Source organism: Aotus nancymaae, unplaced genomic scaffold (assembly GCF_030222135.1).
Source record: "Aotus nancymaae isolate 86718 unplaced genomic scaffold, 86718_ANA_hifiasm-v0.15.2.pri h1tg000049l, whole genome shotgun sequence".
Lineage (NCBI taxonomy): Eukaryota > Metazoa > Chordata > Mammalia > Primates > Aotidae > Aotus > Aotus nancymaae.
The window spans coordinates 33,641,668-33,669,601 of record NW_026988463.1 but is presented as its reverse complement, the minus strand read 5'-3'; the positions used below and the strand labels follow the sequence as shown (position 1 = coordinate 33,669,601).

The following is a 27,934-nucleotide window of genomic DNA, read 5'->3' as shown; positions in this document are numbered from 1 at the left end:
CCCGGCGCCCGGTCCACCTTAAGGGGCGCGCTGACATCAGCGCGCCGCCGCCGCCGCCCGTGGGGTGGGATTTCCTCCGCCGCCGCCGCCGCCGCCGCTGCCGCGGGTCCCGCGCCGCGTCCAGCCGGCCCGCCCGACCCCGGCCCGACCCCGGCCGGCCCCGCCCGCCCGGCCCCGGGGAGGGATGCGGCGGCGCGGCGCCCAGGATGCCCCGCAGCCCCGGGACGCGCCTCAAACCCGCCAAATATATCCCGGTGGCCACGGCCGCCGCGCTGCTGGTCGGCTCCAGCACCCTCTTCTTCGTGTTCACGTGAGTTGGCGCCGCGTCCGGGGGCACGGGGGCAGCTATGGGCAGGGCCTGCACAGCCGGGACCCGGGGTCGGCGGTCGCGGGGGCTGGCGGGGCACGGGGCGGGCGGGGCGCCGGCTGCAGGCGACCGGAGTTCCTCTCCCCCCAGCCCGGGCTCGGGCGCTGAAGCCGTGTGCAGCCGTCCCGAGCACCGGGGTGAGTCCCTTGTGTGGGGACACCAGTGCGAGCTGGATACCTCAGGAGTGTCCAGGCAGGCCGTGGTGGGGAGCGCTGAGCCCGGGCAGGGGAGGAGGCCAGGCCGCCCAGGGTGTGGCTGCAGCTCTTCCCTCCCCACTGGGCTCCCGAGGGGATGTGGGGTACCCAGAACCATGAGCCCTCTCTGCAGGTGGCCGTGGGTGCCTCTCTGGTCTTTTTCTGGCTGCCCGCCCCAGGCCAGAGCCAAGTTGTTCTCACGTAGGTGTGGCCTGGCCTGGTTGCCACATGCCTGCCCCGCAGCCACTAGTGACCTGGGCCTGGCCCTTGGCCTCCCTCTCAGGAAGACCCAGTGGTCATCACAGCTGGAGGGCCCAGACCAGGCCGCACCCAGGGCCTCTTGTTAGCACAGCACCTCTGTGGGCTGACCATGGTGCACACCGGCACCTTTGAGGTCCTGTTTCTGGGAGTGAGAGCCCACACCTGCAGGTCACTGGGCCCCTCCAGCCTCAACTTCTTCAGCCAAGACACAGGCTGGCTTAGGACCAGAGTGGCATGCGGACAGCACGGCCTCCCTCTGTGGCCTTGGGGTCACCCCAGGGCTCCTTCAGGCACAAGGAATGTTGGGGCTCCAGGCTTCGGTTGCACAGATCTTCAACCACCCACCCCCTTCCACCAATCTGGGATTGAGACACAGCCCAGGTGGCACGAACGATGGCCGCCTGTTCCAAGGTGAGGCCACCCCTGAGCATGTGAGCCTGGAGAGGGGCAGGCAGGGGCTACCTTGCCCTTGTCACCTTTGCAAGAGTAAAGGGGGGCTGCCGTATGCATGGCGAGGCTGAATTGGGTCCCCATGGAGGCGAGAGAGTTACCTGCAGGCTGGGGCTGGGTGGGCACCACAGGCTGCCAAGAGTGTGTTTAAAAAAGGCCTGTGTGGACGGGCTTATTTCTGGCTCCGGCAAGCCAGCATGTTCTTGTCATTCAGATGTTGCTGGTGTGGGGCAGAGAGAGGTGGGTGGTGGGCAGCCTGGGGAATCTGGCCGGGGAGGAGACATCCCACCGAGGCTTCTGGAGGGGTGGGCCCAGCCCAGTGCTGGTCCCCAAGGCCTCGGTCGGTGTAGGGGTCTGGCTTGGTTCCTTACTCCCTCCATGCAATTCGTTGTCCTTTTTCATGACTTTATAAGTAATGTGTGGGCTGGGGATGGTGGCTCATGCCTGTAATCCCGGCACTTTGAGAGGCTGAGTGAGGCAGGCAGATCACCTGAGGTCAGGAGTTTGGGACCAGCCTGGCCAACATGGCGAAGCCCCATCTCTACTAAAATACAAGAACTAGCTGGGTGTGGTGGCAAGCGCCTGTAATCCCAGCTACACAGGAGGCTGAGGCAGGAAAATCACTTGAACTCGGAAGGCAGAGGTTGCAGTGAGCTGAAATCGCGCCACTGCCCTCCAGCCTAAGATACAGAGCAAGACTCTGTCTTAAAAAAAAAAAAAAAGCAATGTGTGTTCTTTATGAGGAACTTGTGAAATGCAAAGAAAAAGAAAAAAGCTAAGAAATTGAAATCAACCCCGCACACCCCCCATCTCCTGTCCTCCTTGGAGGGTTCCTCTGCTCCTGGAACCACATCTGCAGCCTTGGGCTGTGTGGGGGCTGTGGCTGCTGGTCCCCTTGCACGTGAGGTCAGAGGGCTCTTTATACGACGATGTCTGTGAACCTGACCCAGCCTAGGCAAGGAACGCTTGGTGGCTTCCACTCTGCTGAGCACGTTTTTCTTCCTTTGTTCTAGGGTTCTGGTTTCAGTGACACCAGCACTCTTGAGAGATGGTGTTCCTTCTTGGGGCACTGCAGGCCACGCCTGCACCCAACCCTATGCCTGGCGTGTGCTGACCTCTGCACCCAGAGAAGGTGGCGTGTGTTTCTGTAGCAGGATGGTGGCCCAGGTGCTCACCTGGGTTTGATGTGCAGTGGCCACCTAGCCTGGCTAAGAAGCCCTGCTTGCCCCCTCAGAGCAGGGCTGCCTTGCACCCTGACCCTGAGGCCACACCCCCTGGGCTGAATGGCCATCAGTGATCCTGGCCACTTCCCTGCGCTCCCCCCCCGACTCTGCTGGGCTCCTCCAAGGCGGCCCAGTTCCTGAGAAGCTTCTGTTGGGTAGGCTGGGCCCATCGATGCCACCCATAGCAGCTGTGCTGATTCTGGGTAGGCAGGGGTCCAGGCAGCCCCCTTCTTGGGGCAGGCCACTTGTCTACCCATTGCCCACCCTCGTGCCCTGTATCTGGTCTAGGCCCACAGGAAGGGGAGCAGGTTTCCTCCTGTGCCCCCTATCCCTGTCCTCAGGGCCTACACAGGGTTCCCGACTTCACTGCTTGCTCCTCATAGGTTACCAGACAGTGAGTGGTCCCAGCGCCCCCCTTCACTCCTGAACTCAGCTGCCGCTGGTGAGGCAGCTTCACCATGCACCATGAGGGCAGGAGTTCTGGGTGTCATGTGGTGTGTGGGGAGCTGAAGGCCTGACAACCAGCGACCCCTCCCTCAGCCAGATCGCCAAGGGTCTTGGGACCAGCAGGACATTCACACATCTCTCCAGGAGGGGCTGGGCATGGAAGGATGCCTGGTTGTGAGGGGCACCCTCTCAGGATGGGGCAGAACAACAAACAGCTAGGAAGGCTTCCTGAAGGAAAAGGGCCTCTGAGAAGCTGGAGGCTTCCTAGGTTTTTGTTGTTGTTTGAGACAGGGTCTCGCTTTGACCCCCAGCCTGGAGTGCAGTCGGGCTACTTTGGCTCACTGCAGCCTTGACCTCCTGAGTTCAAAGGCTCCTCCCATCTCAGCCTCCTGAGTAGGTGGGATAACAGGTGGGCACCCTCACGCCCAGCTAATTTATTTATTTTTTGTTTTTGTAGTAGAGATGAGGGTCTCACTGTGTTGCCCAGGCTGTTCTCCTGAGCTCAGGTGATTTGCCAGTCTTAGCCTTTCAGAGTTACTGGGATTACAGGTGTGATCATTGCTCCCTGCCCCTTCCTAGGCTTCTGATGGGATTTGTGACCCCCTGAGGTGCAGAAACCCTTTACACTGTGGTATAATGCTAGACTGGGTCCGTGGCTGGCATAGGTTGGCAGATGCCTAGGCCAGGCTCCCAGCCCTGCCCTGACTTCACTCCAGAACCGCACTGCAGAATGACAGGGACCCTGTGAATGTTTGAGGGCTGGGGCTGCCTGGCAGACTGACAATGCCTGTGGCTGAGCCAGGCTGGCTTATCTCTGGGGCATCTGGGATGGTGCGGCTGGTCCCCAGATGGTCATGAGCCCTCTCCTTGCCTGGAGGCCCAGCTCAGGACAGCAGTCAGACCAGGCCCTGGACCAGGCCTTGGTGGCCAAGAGGGACTGAACTGCTGACGGCGACCTCATGGATCTGGGGAGCCTGGGGGTGAAAACTCAGTGTGAACCCCTGCCGGGACCCACTGTGTGTGGCCTGCGGTATTCCTGGCCCCTGAGTCTCAGTTTCCCCGTCTGCCCAGGTGTCTGTAGGGATTGGACAGGTAGGTGCTGGTACTTCGAGTCCCAAAGGCCAGGCCTGACAAGGGCACAGCGGCTTCTGCCCCTCCGGTCCCGGGCGCACCATGGGCGAGTGCCACTCATACACAAACAGTGCTAATGAAGAACCTGATTTAAATGAAAACGTCTGAGTTAAAATTTTCCATTCCACATTTAGCTGTGGCGGACATTCTGCCCCTAAGCCACCCCGCCTTGCTGGGCGGCGTCTCCCTGCCAGCCCTGGCGGGACTTGGGGACTCAGCCTGGGTGGGGCATACGGTGGTGGTGCAGGTCCCGGCCTGTGGCCCTGGAGGAGGGATTGGAACCTCGGTGCTGGGCCCCCCAGACCTGCCCTCCCCCATAGCTTGGGTGGGGCCAGCCAGGAGGGACTCGGACGTGGCGGGCCAGACACCCCATTTGCAGGCCGGGCCAGACACCCCATTTGTAGGCCGGGCCCAGAGCCTGCCTCTGCCTGGCCCTCTGGCACATGAGTCTGGTGTGCGCCATCAGGCTGGGTGGGAGGAGCCTCCCCAAGCCTGGACCCAGACCACCGCCTGCTGGGCCTGCCTGTGCAACTGCGTGTCCTCGAGCGTCCCTGAGCATCCACACATGGCCTCCCTGTCCCCACATGTCCTCATGCATCCTTGTATGGCCTCGTGTGTCCTCCCGTGTTCTCGCACATTCCTGACTGTCCTTGTGCGTCCTCATCTTTACCCTGTCCACAGAAGCGCAAAGGGAAGCTTAGAGAGCGGGAGGGCCATGTCTAAGGCCCAGAGTGAGGGCAGCCGAGCTGAAGCTGGATAGGGCTGGGGGCAGTGTGAGGAGGGGGGTGTCTGTGCACGCATGTGTTCACGTGCTCGCACACACAGGTCTTGGTGGGTGAAGTGCGGGTGTGTCTGCATTCACGCATGTGGCAGCCTCCCCACTGCCTCTGAGCTCTAAGGGTGGCCTTGCAGACATGCATGCCAGTGTTCATGCCAGTGCTGTGTGCGTGTGTGCCTTCCATGCACCAGAGCAGGTTGTCTGTGTTTACGTGCGTACATGCCTGTATACTGGTGTGTGTGCACACATCACATACCCATGTGCCCCAGAGCGTGTTTGTGTGTGCACGTGTCCATGTCCTCACACGTGTCTGCGCGTGCCTGCACGTGCTCCTCATCTTCTCCCCCACTGAGCCCTGAGCTGTGGGCCCTGGTGGGTTGGCCAGTGGGCTGGTCCCTGTTAGGCAGACTCCAACCTTGGGGACTACAGAGAGAACAGTTACCTCACCCCAGAGGACTGGAGGGGTGGGCAGCAGCTCAGGTCCCAGTCAGAGAACCCACGACAAGCCTCCCCAACTGCTGGGCCCTTGCAGGCATGCAGGCCAGTAGTACTTGTGCTGGGCAGGGGCCACCTGCTCATTCTGCAGGCTTCCCAAGTGGCCCCATGGCTGTGCAGCTGCTGTGCAGCCGCCTGGTGGCGGGGGTCCAAGCTCAGGGAGGACACGGCAGTACCGCCTGCTCAGGCTGTCGGGAGCTCTAGTCAGCCTGGGGTTCAGGCCCTGCCTGCCTGATGGGCGAACCTACTCCCGAGGCCCCATTAGGGCCAGGAAGCAGGCTGGCAGCCGGCGCAGGTACAGAGGGGCCCCAGGCCTCCATCCTCAGCTCAGCGTTGGGAGGACGGAGGCTGCCTCCCTCCTTTCTGCCCAGGGGTGGACCAATGGCAGTCGTCCCATCCCTTCCCAGAGCAGGCTGGCCCCACAGGCACCATGAGGGCCTGCGCTGAGTTTAATGCTCTGTTGTCAACATCTTGAAATTCTCTATAATTTTAAAATAACGGGCCGACAATTTCATTTTGCACAGATTATTTAGCCAGCCCTCCCCGGAAGGCCCGTGGGGAGCTCCATAGGCCTCACCTCTCCCTGGAGGGCTGCGTTGGTTCTCTGGGCATCGCTCACCTGCCTGTGCCCATCTTGCTGGGCTGACCACGCCTTAGGGGCATGCAGTCCTTGCTGAACGGTGTTGCACTGGAGGCCAGGCACATGTTTAAGTGCTCCCCAGGGCTGGGGAGGGTCGAAGGAAGTCTGGGGGCCAGGCCACTGGGCAGGGACAGGGAGGGCCCTCCTAGCAGAGGGAGCTGCGGTCGCATCTGTGTCCTCACCCCGGTGTCTACCTCCATGGGCTGGGCCCTGGACAAGAGGAAGGGTAACTTGGGCTCCCAGCCCCGCTGAGGATGGCTGCCGTGGGAAGTGGAGTCTTTAAATAGCCTCTTGCTTTCCACTAAAAATAGTGAAGCTCTGCTGCCGTGGAGGTGGTTGCCGGGGCGGCGGGGCTGGCTCCTGGCCAGGCGGGCGTAGGTGCAGCAGCGTGGCCACGTGCACCGGGGCGGTAGGCAGCGCGTGGGCCCCATGCACTGCTGGTGGCCTCGGAGGTCAGGAATGCTGTCGGGGATTCCCACCAGCCCCCTGACTGTGCAGAGGGCCTGAGTACAGGGAGGGACGCAAACCCCTGCGTGCCTGTCCCTGCTGCTTGTCACAGCAGCCCTCTCAGGGTGTGCAGGGGAGAGATGAGGAGCCTGAGGCCAGAGGGGCTTCTCGGAAGCAGTTTGAGTAGATTTAGGGACCTGCTGCAGGCCGTGTGGTCTGAGGACAGGCGAGTCTCCTCAGAGGTGACTCGGGCCAGGCCCCTTGAGGGCTGAGGAAGGTGCCCTTCAGGAAGATGTTTGAGGGCACACTTTACAGGGAAGCTGCGGAGGGCAGCCTGGAGTACTGGAAGGCTTCCCGGAAGAGGGGGTGGCCTTGGAGCCAAGCACTGAGGGCTGGGAAGACAGGAAGTGGTGGGGGCTGCTGTGCATTTCTAGAGTCCCTAAGTGTTCTACTCTGTTGTCTGGGGAGGGAGGTGATAAACTAAAAAGAAGGGGCTGTCTGGATGGGGATGTGCCTATCTGGGAAGAGCCGGGGAGACATGTCCCATGCATTTACTGACCAAGGACTGGGGCTCCCCACACTCCAGAATCTCCCTGGTGAGAGGCCCCACTGGGCCAGGGACAGGCCTGGCCTCATCCACGCCCTCGGCATGGGCGCATTTTCCATCTGGGGCTCCCACCTTCAGCCTGAGCACCCCCCCCCACCCCCCCACCCCGCCTATTGGAGCCCAGGGACTGCTGGGGTGGTGTGGGAGGGCGTGCGTGGCCTGTCTTTAGACCACTCGTCTTCATTGTTGTGACCTTAGGCCTGTGGGCCTCTTGAGGCGGCTGCCCTGGGAGGTCGCTGGGTCAGGGCGTGGGTACCCGCGTGCTGTACACGCACAGCCTCTGGCAGTCACTGGAAGGAGCGACGTGGCTGAGGTTTCTTGGCAGGCCTGTGGCAGCCTCCCCACTGCCTCTGAGCTTTAAGGGTGACCTCGAAGGCCGGCCTGCTGCACCACATAGCCCAGCCCCTGCATCCCCTCTGCACCCCCAGACCCCGCTCTCTGCCTCACTGTCTACTGCAGGTGCCCGTGGTTGACGCGAGCTGTGTCCCCAGCTGTTCCTGTCTACAATGGCGTCATCTTCCTCTTTGTCCTGGCCAACTTCAGCATGGCCACCTTCATGGACCCTGGCGTTTTCCCCCGAGGTAGGGCCCTGTAGGGGTGGCTCATCTTCATCTACTCACTTTCACCAGAGCATCAGTGACTAACTCGAGACAGCCTTGGGTGTTCCTGGTGGGTGGGCTGGACTTGGGGGAGGGATTCACCTGCCAGGAAAGTAAACTTCCTACTCCCTGCCTGGTTCCTGGTCTGCAGCGGATGAGGATGAGGACAAGGAGGACGACTTCCGGGCCCCACTGTACAAGAACGTGGATGTGCGAGGCATCCAGGTCCGCATGAAGTGGTGCGCCACGTGCCACTTCTACCGCCCGCCACGCTGCTCCCACTGCAGCGTCTGTGACAACTGTGTAGAGGTGACCGCCCTGCTGCCCCGCGCTCCCCCAGCCCTGCGCCGCATCCCTGCCTGCCATGCACCCTGATGCGCTGCTCCCGCCCAGGACTTTGACCACCACTGTCCCTGGGTGAACAACTGCATCGGGCGCCGGAACTACCGCTACTTCTTCTTGTTCCTGCTGTCGCTCAGCGCACACATGGTGGGCGTCGTGGCCTTCGGCCTGGTCTACGTACTGAACCACGCCGAGGGGCTGGGAGCCGCGCACACCGCCATCACGTATCCTTGGTTTCCACGGGCCTCGCTGCAGAGGCGATGTGGACCGGGGGCACGTTCACGGGAGATGCAGCCTCAGAAGGCTGGGTTCCTGCCCAGGGATCCCCGGCGGGCAGGTGGCCATCCCTAGGTCGGGAGGGGTTTGTCTGCAGGCGCCTGCTCTGTGCTGCTGCAGTGGGTCTGCAGTGTCCTGGCTTGTGCCATTGGCCTTAACGGGCTAGCATGGCTGTCATGTGTGTGGCCGGCCTCTTCTTCATTCCTGTCATTGGCCTCACTGGCTTCCACGTGGTGCTGGTCACCCGAGGGCGTACCACCAACGAGCAGGTGCAGACCCCATGGGGGATGGGTGGCCCCAAAGGGCCGAGAGGGTTGGGGCTGCATGGTGACAGGGTGGGGGGCCGGGGCACCCTTGCCTGAGGTAGTTGTATGGCTGTGTTGAGATGAGGCTCCAACTCTTGAGACCCCTGCGTGGGACCCTGCCTGCCTTGTCCCCTGTGTACACCCTCCCTGTGGGCACTGCAGCCACCAGTGACCCAGAAATCCCACAGCTCTGCAGGGACAGGCTGGGTGACCTGTGTCAGGGGCAGCCCTGGGCTGACCCCACCCAAGCCACCTCTCATAAGTACCAGCTTCTAAGGAACCCCAGTGCCCCTGCCCAGCTCCCTGCCCAACCTCCTGCCCACGCTGGCCTGGACCTTGGGAGGCCAGGCTGCCTGAGGGTTCTTCGTCCACAGGTGACTGGGAAGTTCCGCGGGGGTGTGAACCCTTTCACCCGAGGCTGCTGTGGGAATGTGGAGCATGTGTTGTGCAGCCCCCTGGCGCCCCGGTGAGGCCCGGCCTGGGCAGGGTGGCGGGGGCCTCTGCTGGGCGTGGGGCAGGCAGCCTTGCACCCTCAGCTTGGTCCATTTTGGCTCTTGCCAGGTGTGGCCAGCCCTGCCCTTGTGTGTTCGTGGCAGGTAAGCTGGCTACTGACCCCTGTGCCCTGGTGCAGGTACGTGGTGGAGCCACCCCGGCTGCCGCTTGCGGTGAGTCTGAAGCCGCCTTTCCTTAGACCTGAACTCCTGGAGCGAGCTGCACCGCTCAAGGTCAAGCTTAGTGACAACGGGCTGAAGGCTGGCCTGGGCCGTAGCAAGGTGGGGGCCTGGCTGGGGGACGGGCTGGCAGTCAGGCCCTTGGATGGGGAAGCAGGCAGGTTGGTGGGGGCCTAGAAGTGGTGGACAGGGCAGGTGGAGCCACAGACAGATTCTGGGGAGGGGACTAGGTCCCAGGCTGAATCCCTAGCGGAGCCCTGCCCCCTATCCAAGCCCCACACACCACTGACCCCACCCCCTCCCAGTCCAAGGGCAGCCTGGACCGGCTGGATGAGAAGCCGCTGGACTTGGGGCCACCGCTGCCCCCCAAGATAGAGGCTGGCACGTTCAGCAGTGACCTGCAGACCTCTCGCCCAGGCAGTGCTGGTGAGGTGGGGGCAGCCACACCTGGGGAGGGACATGGGTTGACCCTCATCTGACCTCAGTCTGACAGTGGTCTGCATCCCCAGAGAGTGCCCTGTCGGTACAGAGGACCAGCCCCCCAACGCCTGCCATGTACAAGTTTAGGCCAGCCTTCCCCACAGGTCCCAAGGCGCCCTTCTGTGGACCAGGCGAGCAGGTAAGGAGGCCTGGCTTGCCTTCCTGCAGGCCCCGAGGCCTGCCTCTAGCTCTACCCCAAGCCTTGACCCAAGGGAGGCCTCACTCCCAGAGCCCTGCCCCACGCAGTGGAGGACACATCCCCTGAGGCCATGCCCCTCAGGGTTCTGCCTGGGTTACCAAGGGCGTTGTGTGACTGGTAGGACCCTGCCTGTGTGCACCCAGAGCTGGGACCCATGGAGGGGAGCAGGGTGTCCTGGGAGGGGCTGGCGTGGGCCGTCTAGGCTTGGCATCTGTCCCTTGGCTGGCATTGCCCTAGGCCAGGTGGGCGGCTACCCCCAGGAGCAGTGTGTACCAGGATGCCTGGAATTCCACCATTAGTCACTCTGTAAGGCCCACGGGAAGACTCTGGAAGAATTTGAGACCTGCTTGAGAAAGCACATTTCTCTTCCCTGAGTTGCATGAATGCTCTGTGGTCACTGGAGTGGTGGGCAGCGCGGGGCGGTCCGGGCAGTGATCGGAACGCCGAGCAGCCCCAGGGCGCCATCCCTCCTTCTGGGCCACCCCAAGAGGCAGGCCTGTGGCTGGGCCCCGTGCACCTAGATCAGCCCCATCCCTGGGGCCTCGCCCCTCAGGATTGATGTCCTTCCTGGAGAGTCACTGGGTGGAGCAGAGTCTGGGACTTCTTGGCGAAGGGTCCCAGTCTGCAGGCGTGCAGGGCCCTGGCCTCGCAGGGGAGGCAGCCCTGCTTGGAGATGAGGGCTCTGGGGACGCCATCTTCCTGGGACTCCTGGGTCCAGTGGGGGATTGGGTCTGGTTGGCCAAGCACATTGAGCCCACATTTGCCCTGATGCCCTTCTGGCTTTGTGGTTCCTGAGGCTTTTGTTTCCAGCCCAAGCCCATGCCCGTGTGCCTGTCAGAGGCTAGATGAGGCCCTTTCTCCCTGTGGCTACCCTGAGTGGTGGGCCCCTGGGGCTGCAAGGGTAGAGCCCTGGGTGTCTGCAACAGCCAGCTCTGGCCTCCCTCCCACCGCAGAGCCCCTGCCCCTTAGCCATGGGTGCTCAGGGACAGGGCTATGGGTCACTTTGTAGCTCTTAATGGCTCCTTGAGGCCCAGTTCCTGGGGCCACAGTGCCACGTGTGGTCCCTGTGGGTGCCGACTGGCAGCTGCAGGCAGGGTGGCGGGTGCACAGTGGTGAGAATGCCCTCTCCCTGCAGGTTCCAGGCCCTGATTCCCTGACCCTGGGGGATGACAGCATCCGTAGCCTGGACTTTGTGTCCGAGCCGAGCCTGGACCTCCCTGACTACGGGCCTGGGGGCCTGCACGCGACCTACCCGCCGTCCCCGCCGCTCAGCGCCTCTGATGCCTTCTCGGGCGCTTTGCGGTCCCTGAGCCTCAAGGCTTCGAGCCGGCGGGGTGGGGACCACGTGGCCCTACAGCCCCTGCGCTCTGAGGGTGGGCCCCCCACACCCCACCGTAGCATTTTTGCCCCCCATGCACTGCCCAACCGTAATGGCAGCCTGTCCTACGACAGCCTGCTCAACCCTGGCTCACCTGGTGGCCACGCCTGCCCCGCCCACCCAGCCGTTGGTGTGGCCGCATACCACTCACCCTACCTGTACCCCGGGGCAACAGGTGACCCGCCACGGCCCTTGCCTCGCAGCTTCAGCCCCGTGCTGGGCCCCCGACCCCGGGAGCCCTCGCCTGTGCGATATGACAACTTATCCAGGACCATCATGGCGTCCATACAGGAGCGCAAGGACAGGGAGGAGCGTGAGCGCCTGCTGCGCTCCCAGGCCGACTCGCTCTTCGGAGACTCGGGTGTCTATGACGCACCCAGCTCCTACAGCCTGCAGCAGGCCAGCGTGCTGTCTGAGGGCCCCCGAGGCCCCGCACTGCGCTACGGCTCCAGAGACGACCTCGTGGCCGGGCCCGGCTTCGGCGGTGCCCGCAACCCTGCCCTGCAGACGTCACTGTCCTCGCTGTCCAGCTCCGTGAGCCGTGCACCGCGGACGTCGTCCTCCTCCCTGCAGGCTGATCAGACCAGCAGCAACGCCCCGGGGCCCCGGCCCAGCAGTGGCTCACACAGGTCACCCGCACGCCAGGGCCTGCCCTCCCCGCCCGGCACTCCCCACTCACCGTCCTACGCAGGCCCCAAAGCTGTCGCCTTCATCCACACGGACCTCCCAGAGCCGCCGCCCTCGCTGGCCATGCAGAGGTGGGTGCTGGGAGGTGCGGGTGGACTTCCTGCTATAGGGCAGCTGTCCAGCCGTCTGCAGGGCCCCTCTTGGCTGGGCACTCATAGGTCATCCCAGGGGCATGTGGTTTTCTCTGGGGATGGGACAGGACGGATGCGCCTCACCCTGCTGTGAAGGCCCTGGTAGCCCATGTGGCCCAGCTCCGACGATGTCCTGAGCACGCTCTGGGGACAGGGTATGAGAATTTATGTCCTGAGCCCAATGACTCGTTCCTCCAGGGCTGTCACAGACCCAGTTTGTGGGAGGGCCGTGGGGCTTTCTCCTTGGGGCTGGTGTCATGTGGTAGCCTGGGGCTCCTCTAGGCTGTGGCTCTGACCTCCTGCGTCACACTGTCCCTGTCCACCGGGGCCCCCCCTGGACCTGCTTTATTGCATCTCTAGGAGGCTTGGGCTGAGGACATTACCTAGCAGTAGAATGTGTGACCCTGGGTGGCCGGGCCCTGGCCCTCCCTATGGCACATAGTTCTAGGAAGCAGGGGCTTCCCTGCTCATAGGTGGGGAAACTGACTAGGGAAGGCAGGCTGGCTGCAGGCACCCAGCAGGTTGGTAACTTGGAACGCAGGGTCAGCTGCCTCACAGGCCCAGGCCCAGATAGGAGAACTGCATGCCTCCCGGGGCCAGGATCCACGCCACTGATGCATGGTGTCCTCATGGCGTCCATGGCCCCGTCTGGGCCTGGAAACCTCACGCACAGGCTCAGTTGTTTGCCGTAGGCAGATGCGGCCCCGGGTGTCAGCCCAGCCCAGCCCTGTCCACTTGGCCACAGAGGGACTGAGGGCACAGCAGTCGGCCGTGAGCAGGCCTCCCCTACTCCACAGGCTCGGAGTCTGCTCAGCATTTGTGGGTTCGGGGAGCAGGCTGCCATTGGGTGTGATGAATGGAGAAGCTGAGACCTAGAAGTGGGCAGCATGGCAGCCAGGCAGGGACCGAGGGCTGGGGACAAAGGGCTCTCGCCTGGAGAAGCTTTAAGCAGCAAGGATAGAGATGCTGTTAGTCAGAGCTGGTGGGCAGGAGGGCGGCCCCTTGTTTTCCTGAGAGAGGGCAGGCATGAGGCCTGGCAGAGGGGCTGGGCTCCATTCAGTGCCCACCTGGCTGCCCCATGCTCTCTGTGGCCAGTGCCAGTTAGGAGGGACCGAGGGACTCAGGAGGGTGGTGGCAGTCGTGACAATATCTGTCTGTCCTGTGACGGCACAGCCGCTCCCTGGGCAGGCTCTGGGGCCCTGCCTGCTTTCTGGGTGAACCCTCCGAGCCCAGGGAGCAGGGGCTGCCGGGGGCCCCACACGCTGCTGCACCAGTCCACGTCCGTCGTCTGTCCTGCTGTGTACTCCGTCCGCTGTCCCCACATGTCCCCGTGTTCACCGTGTGCGTGCGTGTATGTGCTTGTTTTCATGCAGGGGTCACTCTCAGCTGAAGACTCCCCCAAGTAAGCTTAATGGGCAGTCCCCGGGCCCAGCCCGGCTGGGGCCCGCCACCGGCCCCTCAGGGCCCTCTGCCAGCCCTACAAGGCACACGCTGGTTAAGAAGGTGTCCGGCGTGGGTGGGACCACGTACGAGATCTCGGTGTGAGGACTGACCGCCACCCATCCGCTGTGGTGCCATGGGGACCAGGACCCCGCAGCGTGCCCCCTCCCCACCGACTTCTCTGCCCCAGGGACAGGAGGCCACCACAGCCGGGGGTGGAGCCCTCGGCGGGAGAGAGAGCCGCGCCTCCACAGCTTGCCCCAAGCGCTCTGCCTGTCCGTCCACTCATCTGACCATGGGGAAGTTGGCTCACTGGGCCAGGGCCACTGGGCTGGTCTGTGTCTGAGCCTGTCCCGTGCCTGGGGCAGTGAGGGCGCCCAGTCAGCCTCTTCGAGGCACCCTCTCTCAGCCAGGACTGGGCCCAGTCCTATCACCCATGCACCCCAGATCATTGCCAGGCCAGCCCCCAACGATCCCCTTACAGATGGGTCCCAGAGATGGGCAGATGCCCCCAGGGCCCCCACTGTCCTTCTGACACACCCTGTGGGCTCCTGGACCGAGGCTCCCCCACCAAGCTACTCCTAACACATTGCCTTTCACGGACCCCGCTGGAAGCTCGTAGCTTGGCAAGGCCGATGCTTCTGCCCTGGCCTGCTCTGGGTGGTGGTGGACAGGGGACAGATGGACAGCCAGCCAGCTGTGGCGGGGCCCGGCTCTGTGTGTCCCGTGTTGCCCGGCGGGCGGGCTCGTGTCCCGTGTCTCTGTGCCGTGCTGCCGCGCGTGTCGCCGCGCCGTGTGATGTGTCAGTGCTCCAGCCGCCGCTGTCCCTTTCATCAAAGCCTTAACCTTTGCTTTATGCTCTTGTGGGAGGCGACGGGGGGCAGGCGGGAGCAGGCATGGGGGTGATGCTGCCACAGGGGGCTGGTGACACCCAGAGCCCCCTCCCCAGCCCTCAGGCCCTCCCTGCCAAACTGGAGAATCCCCGCCCCCAGGCATGCCGAGTCCCCAGCCCTGGGCTGGCCGCGGTGCTCGCGCCCTGTGGAAAGCACACTGGGGAGGCCAGCGCTTCCCCTGGCGTCAGGGACCCGAGAGCAAGCACACGACAGCGTCCGCTTGCGTTGTGTCTGTTTTATGTTTTTATATCTACATCTATATATCTATAATTTTATTAAAAAAAGAAAAAGAGTTATTTTGATTCTTTCCTTGGGCAAGGCCAGGGCTGGTGCGGCAGGGCCCCCAGAGTTAGAGGGCAGGGGCCGGGCCTCAGAAGAGGGTGACTGCTATCTGGTGTGCAGGGGTCGTGGGGTCCTCGGGGGCATTTCTGCCAACTTGGGCTGAGCCAGGGGCCTGGGAGGAAGGGGTGGCCGATGGTCTGTGGCTGGGAAGTGTGAGGGTCTCTCGCCTTGGATCTGCGCCATTTCTGGCAGTGACAGGGTGTTTGGGGGAAAGACTTGGGTCTGCCGCTACCTACAGGGGGGTCCCAGGATGCAAGAGCTTGGGGAGATGAAATGGAGGTGCATAGGGACCACCTGCTGGCTCAGGACCCTGTGGGGGCTGCTGAACCTGCTGGAGCTCTCCTGCCTGCCAAATGCTAGGGGCAGGGCTGAGGAGGTGTTAGTGATTGATTCACAGCTGTTTGGGGCTGAGGCGGCCTGGGCTGAGGCTGTCCCAGCGTGGGAGGTGTGCGGGCTGCAGGGCCCCGAAGCTGCTCCATGCTGACCTCCACCTTTCTGCTTCTCTCTCATGGACGCCGCGGCCCGCAGGGGGCGGATTGGCACCTGCACCCGTGGATGGGGGCGGCGTGGCCAGCCCTGGGTGCCCCCTGGGCTGCACCTGTGCCACCTTGGCCTCCCGGAGGACCGCCCACCACTGAGGGCCCCCTGGAGCCCGGCTGCCGGGGCGCCCCCACGAGGGGCCATGTGCCGCCTGCACTTGGCTGCCTCCAGCCTTTTCCCCAGCCTCTCCGGGCCCTAGCAGGATGGCAAGTAGGCAGTTCTGGGGCCCGGGACAGCCTAGCTGGGGACCCGGGAGGTCAGGCTGCCATGGCCCCTGGGGCAGGGCTGGGGATGGGCTGGGCTTTCCTCTCCACCAGCCACGGCTTGACAGACTCCCAACCTGCCAGGGCCTGAGACCCTGTGTCCATGTGACCTCAGGGAGTCCCTCACCTGCTGCAGGGGGCCCAGCACCCACAGGGGCAGCCCCAGAGCTGTGGGGACCAGCACGACCTTTGCCCAGCCTCCCTGCCTGACCAAGCACTTTAGACTAAGCCACTTCCTCCTGGGGAGCCCAGGCCTCCATGGATTGGGCTGGGGGGCGGGTCTCAGGTTGCCCCCGAAGGTCTCTGCACTCCTCCTGCCCTTGCCCTGACATGAACAGATGCCTTAATTTCCTGGAGCCGCCAGCCTGGTGAGCCATTGACCCCTGCCTGCCACCGAGGTTCTGTGGTCATGGCCAGCTCTGCCCAGGCTCCACTGGGGCTGCCTGCACCCAGAGACGATGCTGCTGGGAGCTGAGGGCCCATGGCCCAAGCCCTGTGTCCTCCAGCAGTTGGCATGGCCTGCAGCATGGTGGCACTCTGGCCAGCCCTTCTCTGGCACAGGGTCCCTGTCCCTGGGTCCACCCTGGGCTGTGGCTCTATTTCTCCCATTTTGGGATGAGAATGCCTCAAAGCTGTTGTTCTTAAGGGTACCCCTGCCAATTCTCCAAATAAAATTTTTGGTGTTGATCTCCACAGCTCTGTCTACCAATGTGGTCCCCGGGACTGGACTGGGCCCTGGGTCGGGGAGGTGACAGGACCTGGGCAGGGTGGGTGCTGGCCAGGCAGGGAGGGGGGTTGCCTGAGGGGCATGAGGTCAGTTGGTCAGCAGGTTCAGCACTGAAAACCTGACCTCGGAGGTCTCCAGGAGGGCCTGGCCCGGGGGGAAGACCTGAGGACCCCCCCAGTCCTGCTGTTTCTTTTCAAGGGAGACCCTCCTAAGATGCCCTAGGGGGTCACAGCCCCGTGTGGAGGGCCTGCCTTCTGGAGGGCAGGTGGGATGTGGGTGGGAAGCCAGCCCTGAGGCTGGGGTCTCCACCCTGAGGGACCCTTGCTGCTGGATTGCCCGGGCATCCCTTCCCCGATTTCCACAGAGACACGGTCACAGGCCACGTTATGTCATGACTCTATGTCCAGCTGCAGGCCCAGTCCTCAGGACAGACCCCACCTCCATCCTTCTCTGCAGCTCCTGGCTTGGATGGTGCACAGTGGTGCCGTGGGCAGGGGGCTGGCACGGCCACTGGGCATCTGGGACAGTGCTGGCCGCCTGGCCTCCTCCTCACTGGGGCCACTTGGCCTCCGGCCTAGAAGGGCAGGAAACCGTCCACCTCGAGGTGCAGGAGGGGGCCCAATAGGGCCCGGAGCTTCCAGACGGTGGCGCGGCTCACCAGGGGTGGCACCAGCCCCTCGAAGGGTGTGGGGTTCACCACGTATACATAGGCAGCGGTCCAGAGCAGCAGGGCCCCCAGCAGCAGCCTCAGGATCAGCAGCCTGCGGGCGGCGGTGGTCAGGGGCGGCGGGGGGGCGCGGGGGGCCTGGGGGCTGGGCTCTGCTTCGCAGTCACCTACCAGAGCTGGCCTGCCAGGCCCTTGGAGCTTCCCAGCTTTGGCCTCCCTTTCTGTCGGGGAGGGGCTGGATCAGAGCCCACCCCAAGGGTACAGGCTGAAGTGGGGGGAATCCCTGGCTTTGGGAAACCCTCCTAGACAGGGGTCCCTCCACCACAGCCCTGGCCCCTTCCTCCTGGACAGGTTCCTGCAGCCACTTTTCAGATACCCTCCTGCCCTGGGCCTGCCCTGCTGGAGCCCATTTCTCCCACTCCTGCGGGCAGGGCCTTGAGTTTCGGGGCTGGTCTTCCAGATCTGGAGTGGGGTATGGGGGGCTCACCGCCATGCTTGCCATCTGCTGCTCCTTCCTGGCCTGAGTGCGGCACTGGGCCTGCTCCCTGCAGGGGCCTCACTGTCAGGACCCCATGTCCTCCACCCTCAGCCTGGCACCACCCCCTGGCTCGGTGCTATGGAGGTGGGGGGTCAAAGATGGGTCTCCCCCATCCTGACCAGGACATCTTCTGAGACCCTGCTCAGCCGGCCCGGCCCCCGCCCCCACATTACCCCAGAATCTCCAGCTGGATGTCCTCCATCTGGTCCAGCACGCCCTGGATGTCCTTCTTGAGGTTCTGGGGGCCAGAGGAGGTAAGCACAGCAGCCCCCACCCCGCCCTCCCTGCCTCTTACCCATCTGCTCCTTCCTTCTGGGTGCTGCCCCATGGGGACCTACCAGGAGTCCAGTGGCCTGGTTGTTCAGGGCCGTGTGCACCTCAGCCACGCTGTCCCACACCTGGGGGGAGGTGGGGTCACGCCTGAGGAGCAGGACCCACCGGGTGGACCCCCAGCACCCCTCCCCCTCAGCCAGGCGGGCACCTCTGTGATGACCATCTTCTTCCTCTCAAAGCACAGGCGGATCTGCTGCAGCTCGTTCTGAGGGTAGGGCCCAGGGTGGGCTTGGGCAGCATCAGCAGGGTGGCTGGTACCTCCCTGTCAGGCCCGCTGGCCTGCTGCATGAAGACCCCCTCCCCATCAACCCCCCTGCAGCCCACCTGGAGTGCTGCACTTGGGTTCCTCCCCCCACAGCCCCCCGCAACCAAGGCCCACCTGGGACTGCTGCAGGAAGTCCTCTTGCCCCTGGCACAGCTCCCGCCGCAGCAGCTGCAGAGGCACCCTGTACCCCAGGGGCTGCTTGCTGGCCAGCTCTGGGGTCTGTGGGAGAGCCCCCAGATCAGCCCCAAGGCTGTGGGCTAGTGGGGGCGTTGGCTGCATGGGGTCCCCAGACCCTGCACTTACCCAGGCCAGGGAGGTACAGCTTGAGTGTTCAGGACACAGGGGCAGGAACTGCTGCCCCGGCCCGAGGAGGGCCCCCAGCTGCTCCCGAAGTTCCTGGTGCTGCCTTCTCTGGAGGTGGGGGGCCGAGAGATGGGACTGCCTGTCGTGGCCACTCCTGGGGCTGGGGCTGGGGCAGGGGTGCCAGGCGGTGGGTGGGGTGCTCACCAGGCTGTGGTTCTGTTCCAGCTGCAGGAAGGACTGTTCTGCAGAGCCCAGCGGCCCGCACTGCAGCTGGGAGAGGGCTGCCTTGGGCGAGGCCAGGGCCCCTCCCTCCGGCGACAGGGGTGGACATGGGCAGGGTCTGGGCCCCAAGCCAGTGGATCCCCCTTGTCCGGAAGCCCCCTGGTTTGTCCCTGGGTGCAGGGGCCAGCCCCACCGGAGTCCCGCCTCCAGGTCTCCTTGTCTTGGCCCCTCAGGGTCTCTGGTTCTCTGCTCCTCGCTAGACATAAAGGTCCTGGGAGTCTCGTCCTCCACCCTGGGCCCCCTGCCCTCTGCCTCTGGCACTGGGAAAGGTCTCTGAGACTGCACTAAGTGAGCAGAGGAGATGGGGCCCAGGCAGGGCCATCCTACAAACCCCCGGCAGGGATGCTCCAGGCATGCTCCATGGCTGCTGGAAGCTGGGGCTGGGGCTGGGGGACACTGGGGGTGGGGGTGGCCAGAGGGGCCTAGGGTTTCCATCCCTCCCTGCAACCCCTTCCTGACCCCAGGTCCAGGCTCTGGCCTGGCCCAACCTGCCACCCTCTTATTGAGGGCACTCTGGGTGACCCACTGGCTCCCAAGCTGCCCCAGGCAACAGTCACAAAGGCCTAGGTGAGGCCAGGGAGGTCACAATGGGCCCCTCCCACCTGGTTCTTAAGCTACTCTGCCTGGTGACCTCACTGCCTCTGACCCACTGACCCACCACGTGTATTCTTTTTCTTTCTTTTTATGAGAGAGGGTCTTGCTCTGTCATCCAGGCTGGAGTGCAGTGGCACAATGACGTCTCATTTCTCCAACTCCTGGGCTCAAGCAGTCCTCCCACCTCAGTCTCCCAAGTAGCTAGGACTACAGGTGTGTGCAACCATGTCCGGCTAATTTTTAATTTTTTTTATAGAGATTGGGCTTTCGCTATGTTGCCCGGGCTGGTCTTAAACTCCTGGCCTCAAGTGATCCTCTTGCCTCAGCCTCTGAAAATGTTGGGATTACGGACGTGAGCTACTGCACCCACCTAGTTATTTTTCTTAAATGTGAAACAGATACACACACACACACACACACAGTGTGTATTAAAAAAATATCAAACAATAAATATGGCATCTGAGACTTTGCCGGTGGCATCTCCTGTCCCTGCAGCCAGGAACCTCCTCTTTAAGCTCCTCCTGGAGGTGGGCTGCCGTCTCCTGCCCCTTGTTCACACGGAAGAGGTCATCCTGCAGCCCAGCTTTCTTTTCACTGAATGTATCTCTGAGGTCTTTAAACCATTCTTTTCTAGCTATGTATTGAACATTTACTTTATGCCAGATCCAGTACATGCCATCGTTATCCTCGGTTTACAGGTGGGGAAACCGAGGCAGGAAGCCCTTTAGTCACTCGCTGAAGGCCATGAGGCTATTACAACCAAGCCACTGGGTGGGGGGGCCGGATTCACGTCGGGGCCCGTTCCCTCCTGCTCCCTGGTGCTCCTCACACCGCTCCGGCCCTGCTGCCCCTCACCGGCCCTCACTGCCCCTCACCGCCCCTCACCGGCCCTCACTGCCCCCCACTGCCCCTCACCGCCCCTCACCGCCCCTGAGTCCCTGTGCCCGTGCCCTCCTCCTTCTCGAACCCCTCAGCCCTCAGTGAACCCTCAAAAAGCTGGCTCTGAGAAGTCCTCATGTGGGAGGAACAGCCGCGTTCCCTCCTCTCCCAGTGTCCTGGCCCCGCTGCAAGGTGACTCAACCTCCTACATCAAGAGGTGGGGCCCGCTCTCCACCCCTGCACTCTGGACCGGCCTCAGATGCGCTTGGCCAATGGCTGCTCCTAAGCTGCTGTGGACAGTAGTTGGCACGACAGTTGTGCGCTGGGCCTGGACCTCTCTTGCTTGGCTCTGGGGACTGTTCTCTGTGCAGGAGGCCTGGCCTGGACTGCAGAATGAGAGGCCATGGGACAGGAGAGGCTTCTGTCGTCCCACCTGGTCCCCAGCTGCCTGAAGATGGGTGGGCAAGCCCAGCGAGACCCCCAGAGAACCGGCCCATACGGCCAGCCAAATTGCAGCCACGTACCACCGAGCCCCAGGCTGCCACGTGGTTTTGCTGCTGAGTTTTGGAGTGGGCTGTGATGTGGGAGGAGATATTGAGAGGGCTCACAGGCCTAGAAGCATCTTACCCTGACCTCACACCTGCTAGACATTGGGCTGGGGAAAGAATCGGGGCTGAGGGTGTTTCCCACAGGACTGGAAGGCCGGTCGTGGTCCTCGGTGCTGGGAGCTGGCCAGGCCACTGGCCTTCTCCCCAGAAGCCTGCAGGGCTTGTGAGAGAGGGTCCTGCTCTGTCATCCAGGCTGGAGTGCAGTGGCATAGTGATGTCTCATTGCAGCCTCCAACTCCTGGGCTCAAGCAATCCTCTCACCTCAGCCTCCCAAGTAGCTAGGACTACAGGTGTGTGCAACCATGCCCAGCTAATTTCTAAATTTTTTATAGAGATGGGGCTCTCGCTATATGGCTCAGGCAGGTCTTAAACTCCTTGTCTATCTACAAGAAGCCCTCTGATGCCTGTGCCTCTGGGGTCACACCAACTGCGGGTGCTTGGTGAGTGCATTCTGCCTCGAGACCTGACATTTCTGTGATAACATTTCTTCCTGGTTCCTGCTCATTGTAGAACTCCTGTCAGTCAGATGTTGGGCCTTTTGAATTGATCCTGTTATTCCTTCTTTCTACCTTTGCTTGTAGATAGACTTACACACTCTCTGCTTTTCAAACACTTGGTTCTGGGGCGAGGCACAGTGGCTCTCTCCTGTAATCCCAGCACTTTGGGAGGCTGAGGCAGGCAGATCACTTGAGGTCAGGAGTTCCAGACCAGCCTGGCCAACAGTGAAACCTGTCTCTACTAAAAATACAAAAATTAGCTGGACATGATGGCGTGTGCCTGTAATTTCAGCTACTCAAGAGGCTGAGGCAGGAGAATCTCTGGAACCCAGGGACGGAGGTTGCAGTGAGCTGGGATCGTGCCATTGCACTCCAGCCTGGACGACAGACCGAGACTCTGTCTCAAAATAAATAAATGAATAAAAATAAGAAAGTTGGTTTGGATTTTAGCAGTCCTACTTTTCATTTCCAAGACATCCCCATTGTTCCCCGAGCTCCCCTCTTCTTGTTCCAGAGAATTTGGTTCTGCTCTTAGGGATAAAGTGGGTTTGGGGGGAGGTGAATCTTTTGCTTTCTGCGTTTTCTCTCTGTGGTTCTTTTTTGTTTGTTTAGTCTTGGAACTTCCCAAGAGACTCAGTGCTCAAACGTCTGATTTTCTTTCTTTTCGATCCCTGTTTATAGGGGAGGCAGGCAGAGCTGCCGGGTGCTCCTCTCATGGTTAACTTGACACAGCCGGACAGCCAGGTCCTGGAAGGGAGGCTTCCTGCCTCCCACTATTGTCCTGCCATGCCTGTTTGCAGCACATGTCTCCTCACTCCAGTGACAAGGCCACTGCTTGCCAGCCACTCGCCTTCCTCCTGCCAGATAAATACCTCTTCTGCAGATGACCTCTCTCCTGTTCTTGGTGCCACATGGGCCTCCCTAGCGGAGGCGCTGGACACCTGGCCCTGGCTGCCGGAGGTATCTGCTTAGCTGCCAGAGGGTGGTGGTATCTCCAGGACCCTCCCTGGCCCCTGCCCTGTTCATTCCTTGCTGCAATGTCATGGGTCTCAGGATGCGCTGAGCTCAGAGACCCCATGGGGCAACCTGGGATGGGGGCTGAGGAAGGCCTCTTGGAGGAGCCCTGAGGCGAGGTGGCCCTGGGGTGGGGTGGAGGAGGCTGTGATCAGCAGGGGTGGGGGCTGTCCCCTGCTCTGTGCATCCCTGAGTGGGAGGGGGGCTGTCCCCTGCTCTGTGTGTCCCTGAGTGGGGGGCTGTCCCCTACTCTATGTGTCCCTGAGTGGGTGGAGCTGTCCCTTGCTCTGTGTGTCCCTGAGTGAGTGGGGGGCTGTCCCCTGCTCTGTGTGTCCCTGAGTGAGTGGGGGGCTGTCCCCTGCTCTGTGTGTCCCTGAGTGGGTGGGGCTGTCCCCTGCTCTGTGTGTCCCTGAGTGAGTGGGGGGCTGTCCCCTGCTCTATGTGTCCCTGAGTGAGTGGGCAGGGCTGTCCCCTGCTCTGTGTGTCCCTGAGTGAGTGGGTGGGGCTGTCTCCTGCTCTGTGTGTCCCTGAGTGAGTGGGTGGGGCTGTCCCCTGCTCTGTGCGTCCCTGAGTGAGTGGGGGGCTGTCCCCTGCTCTGTGTGTCACTGAGTGAGTGGGGGGCTGTCCCCTGCTCTGTGTGTCCCCAGTCTTCTAGGTGCCCCATGGGGGCCAGGATGCTGATGAGGGAGAGGTCTTCATGGGGACAGATGGCTCCTATAATAACGAGACAACACTGGCTTCCTGGGGGAACAGCAGGGCAGGGTCCTTAGGTCCCACCATAGGTGCCCAGGCCTAGCTGAGATTCCCTAATATCCCCGAAGGGGCGCCTGGGACAGCCCGATGGCCCATTGTCCTCCTGTCACCCTCCACCCTGGGCACTGCCCTCCTCGGCCTGGAAACCTGCGCTCCCTGACACCCCCCGCTCCTCTCCCTGCCTGTGCCCCGGAAGGCTGCTGCTCTCTTAGTCAGCCCTGAAGCCTTTCCTCCCCCAGCCTCCTCACCCCTCCCTGAGGTCCTTGCCAATCGCCGGAGCCCGAGAAGGTGGGAGACTCTTGGAGAGCTGGGGCCCTGGATCCACAGTCCTGGGGTCCCCCACTCACGGGGTCAGATACGTTAAAGGCCAAGAGCCCTGCCAAGTAGTGTCCGGGATTGGGGTGGGCATGGGGGTTCGCCTCAGGTCCGGGCTCCGGGATGTCGTGCAGGACAGGGTGCGGCCGCAGCGGGTGGGCCCTGGCTGGAAGCCGGACCTCCCAGCCTTGAGGGCGGAAAGTGTGTGGCCAGCGCAGCATGCTGGGGGGGGGGCCGTGGCCCCGTTGCCAGGCAGCGCCTCCCTGTACGCCAGTTGCCATGGAAGCTGCTTCCTGCCCATGTTGCCACGGCATCCAGATGGCCTCGGGGAGCCTGGTTCGGAGGGGCTGCCCTGTGTCCTTGCCCCTCCTCCGCTGCCCAGGAATGGGCTGGGAGGGCAAAGAGGAGCAGAGGCTGGGACGCCCAGCATGGAGACCTGAGTCCTTCCTGCGGGAGCCGGGTGGTGGCGCAGGGCAGGGGCCGGATGGGGCTGTTCTCCTGTCCACACTGCGGCCTTTAGGTTCCATGCCTCCAGCTTATTATTTTCCATTTTTATTTATCAAGACAGGGTCTTAATAAAGACCTTGCCTAGACTGGAGTGCGGTGGCGTCATCACAGGTCGCTGCAGCTTCCAACTGGGCACGGGGGATCCTCCCACCTCAGCCTCCCATGTATTGGGGACCACAAGTATTTGCTACCATGCCCAGCTAATTCTTTATTATTTATTTTTGTAGAGACTGGGTCTCGCTATGTTGCCCAGGCTGGTCTTGAACTCCTGGCTCAAGTGATCTGCCTGCCTCAGCCTCTCAAAATGCTAGGATTACAGGTGTGGGCCACCTTGCCCATGCTAGGCTTCCCCCAAACGTATCTCAAAAGCCAGGAACAGGCCCTGAGTGGATGGAACTCAGGGTCATTGGACCAGCCACAGCCTTCAGAGGACCCCATCTCTGGTGCCCCTTATGCTCCTGGCCCACACCCACCCAGGCTGCCTGTCAGGGTCTGTTTCCTCACCAGCCCTCAGAGCTACCCTACATGGAGGGTTGGGGGTCCCAGAAAACCTGGAAGAAATGGCAGTGGGCCCTTTGTGGGCACTGCCCCTTCATGTCCACCCAGAGCCGGGGCTGTGGCCTGAGGTATGATGCTCCTTTGCTTCAGGAGGGTAAGAGGGGCATGTGGCCTTCGGTCAGGGCCCGTGGGGGCTCCAAGGGTGGTCTAGGGCCACCTGGGTGCCCCTGGACTCACAGCCAAGATGAGGGGTCCGAGGGGCACTGTGTGAGGGACACGGTGGCTTGCAGAGTGCCCTGCCCTATCCAGGGCCAGGGTGGTGAGTGGACACATGCCCTGAGTGCTGAGAGCCTCCCCTGCCTCCCCACCCTGTGGGGCACCCCCGAGGGGACAGAGAACAGATGGGGGCTGGGTCCTGGGAATGGGGTGTTGGGGAGGGCAGAGTGCTGGGGATGCTGGGCCCACGACATCCCTGTCCCTGGGACCGTCCCATATCAGAGGCAGGCTAGAGAGGTAAGGACGTACCCTTTGTCTGCCCTGGCCCCAGCATGGCCAAGCCACTCCCAGCGTGCGGGAGATGGCAGGCCTTTTGTCTTCCTCCCGGGTGAGTCTTTGGACATTGCTTCTCACATTTTTTATTAAAGAATCAGAGAGATAATAAGAATGTCAAGGAAAAATCCTCTCACAGACAATGCAGCCGCATAAATGACTGTCAGCCGGGGTGTCCAGGGCTCCAAGGCCCCAGGAGGTGACTGTGCTGGCGCTGCCAGGTCCCTGGCTCCAGGGTTGCCAGGGCTGAATTGAACGTGCTCACCCCTGCCCAGGCCCAGTGACGGCCTGCCCCTGAGGAGCCCACCGGCTTGGCCAGTCCACCTTTTTGGCGCTCCCTGCCCACCTGCCCCTTCAAGTCAGACAGTGGAGCCTGGGAAGACAGCATGGCAGAGCGCCTGATGGTCAGTGCCAAGATCATCTCCCGGGTCCTTTCAAGAGCCAGGACGCCTGCCCTGTGCCTGCCCAGCACCAATTGGGGTCTAGGCTGCCTATTGGATCAGGAAACACAGTGCTGGGCTGTGAGCTCCTGGGGCCTGTCTCTGTGGCCCAGGACCTGGCTCCTGGGTTGAGGGAGAGACCAGGGGCAGGTGAGGAGCAGCAGCCCCACTCCAGAAAACCTCCATGCCCACCCCTGGGTCTCTGGGGACTTGTGTGCGGGTACGAGCTGGAGCTGTGGTGCAGTCCCCAGTCTCACCACGAGATGGCGCCATGCCCCTGCAGACGCAGTGCCCACAGCAGGTCAGGCGTTCCTGGCAGCTGCAGCCCGGGGCATCCACCCAGGAGAAGCACTGGCAGGGCGGGGGCAGTGCTGGGGGACCCCCTCCCCACTTGGATCTGGAGTTCCTATGGGCCTAGGGCAGGGGCTGGCTGGTAGCCAGAAGTCCCCTTGCTGAGTCAAGGGTGTCTACCCCATGTTTCACATGGAGAGGAATTATCCCAGACTCACCTGGCACTGTCCTAGGGCCCTTGCCTACCCCTCCCAAGGGACTGGGCTCCTGTCTTGGGGCCTTCCCGAACATAGTAGGCTTCGGGCAACCATGGCCTGGCCTCAAGCTGACCCACCTGTCAGTGGGCAGCTGGGGCTGGGAAGGGCTCCCAGCTCCTGTCCAAGGTCATGACTGCCCCTGACCAGTGTGTGGCAGCCACTGTGGCCTGGGCCAGTGAGTCTGTGGCTGGAGAGTGACCCAGGTGTAGACGTGGCTCTCAGCTAGGAGAGTCCATCTGGAGGAAGAACCAGGAACCAGAGGGATGCTGGGTTCCCAGCCTGCAGGAGGCCAGATTAGGGTTAGCAGCGGCCCCCTGCAGGGACTCCAAGAGGCAAACCACGTGGAGAGTCACCTGAGAGCAGATGATGGAGGCTCCACCTCCAACTGTGGCCTCGGCCCTCAGATCAGGGGAGGGCGGGAGGCTGGCCCTGGCTCTGCCCTGGGAGATGCCACCAGGCCTTGGTCTGGGGTAGAGGGCTGGCAAGAGGCTGGGTACGGCCACTGCTCTGGAGTGCCCATACATTTCTGCCCTGTTTGCCTCATTCTTCTTCTGAGGGCCTCAAGGGGACACATGAGAGGGTTACTGGGGCCAGGGCTGGGGAGGGCTCTCAGCGCTGGCCTTCTGGGGCCCTGTGTCCTCTCTGCCCCTTTCTGATCTGGAGCTGGGCTGGGGCCTCTGCCTTCCCCCAGGCCTGGAGACAGGCCATTTTGGAGGCCCTCAGACCCGACGAGCCTGCTCCTTGGAGCCAGGCTGGGGGCTGGGCTGTATCCTGGTGGGATGGGGGATCTGGAGTGTGGGGTGGGAGTGGGGCTGGGAGCAGATGGAGGTTGGCGCCTCAGGCTCTGGGGAATGGGCCTGGGATAGCTGGAGGGTGGAGGAGGGCCTCTGTCAACCCTGGGCTTTGGGGTCTGAGCCCAGCCCTGTTCCAGGCAGGCAGCCCCCTGCAGCCCCAGGTTCTCATGTTGGTTGGAACTGTGATGAAAGGTGCTGGAGCCACCCTTGCCTCAACCCAGGACACACAGCCGAGAAGTCACACTCTGCTGCCCTGTGGGGTTTCAAGCTCCACTGCAGCCTCCAGGCAGGTCCTTTGACAATAGGGCCTCTTGCGGGGAGGAGGGGACACTGGGAAGTTGGGGACCAGGCGGGGAAGGGAGAGAAGGCAGGAGCACAGTTGTGTGGCACCGCCCCTTCCTGAGCTGACTGTGGTCCTCCCAGCCCACCCCACTCCAGTGCTCTGGGCCGGCTGCCAGGGGGTGCTGCTCGAGGCCAATACCACCCTAGAAGAAGGTCTCACCTTCAGAGCCAGACTTTGAGGCTCCTGGTGACCTCAGCCTGTTGCCCTTGACCTTAAGTTTGCCTAGATCATCTGAGAGGCTGCTCTTTGGGCCTCAGTTTTCCCATCCCCAGGGAGCAGGTCCTCTGTCCCCTGATGAGACCCCTCCTCGCTGAGCCACCACCACTGCCAGGGTTCTGACGGGCCGATGTCCCTCAGAGAGTGGCTCTGGGCCCTCAGGCAACCAGCTACTCTGGGGTGGGGGGTGGTCTGCACGTGAATGGTGTCACTCTTGGGTCCTTTGGTTGATGCTGGCTCTGCTGAGCACAGCCTGCAAACATTTTTAGGAAAACTCAATTCACAGGCTGGGGATTTCTGCTTCCCCTCAATCCAAACGGCCCCCAGCCAGCCAGAGAGCCATGAGAACCCAGCCGCTAGTAACTGCCAGCAGGAAACCCACTCACAGATGGGCAGCCCATCCCCGCAGCTGGCCCTGCCTCCCCACCCCTCCGCTGACCAACTCGGCAGCTCCTTGGGTGGGTGTGGCCGCCCTGCTGCCCCCAACTGCTCCCGGACCCTGTGCTGGGCGGTCCCTTGCCTCAGCAGGGCCTCGCCTCCCCCGGAGCCGCTCTGCTGCCCGACCTTGTGATGTCATGGGTCCTCTGGGCACTGGTGCAGTTGGTGGGGTCAGCTTTGGCCAGCAGGTGGGGGGCAGTTGATGTAAATCCTCCTCCCTCTCTGCCGTTTCCGCTTCCC

The 27,934-nt window shown here is 62.6% G+C and overlaps 1 protein-coding gene across 3 annotated transcripts; it reads left to right on the top strand.

Moving 5' to 3' along the window:
• The first annotated feature begins 59 nt into the window (after positions 1–59).
• On the top strand, positions 60–16,279 carry ZDHHC8 (zinc finger DHHC-type palmitoyltransferase 8). 3 transcript variants are annotated; one of them, XM_064362813.1, is made up of 11 exons: positions 60–310; positions 7,500–7,621; positions 7,791–7,948; positions 8,033–8,205; positions 8,424–8,526; positions 8,937–9,028; positions 9,194–9,335; positions 9,539–9,659; positions 9,743–9,852; positions 11,048–12,048; positions 15,312–16,279. In XM_064362813.1, exons 1-11 carry the CDS (start codon positions 207–209, stop codon positions 15,520–15,522), a joined length of 2,337 nt encoding a protein of 778 aa, XP_064218883.1. In that variant the 5' UTR covers positions 60–206; the 3' UTR covers positions 15,523–16,279. The 3 variants fall into 3 exon arrangements, with proteins under 3 accessions (XP_064218883.1, XP_021529620.2, XP_012309640.1); XM_021673945.2 differs by lacking the exon at positions 15,312–16,279 and adding an exon at positions 13,482–14,042; XM_012454217.3 differs by lacking the exons at positions 60–310; positions 15,312–16,279 and adding exons at positions 714–1,233; positions 13,482–14,042.
• Positions 16,280–27,934: the final 11,655 nt, after the last annotated feature.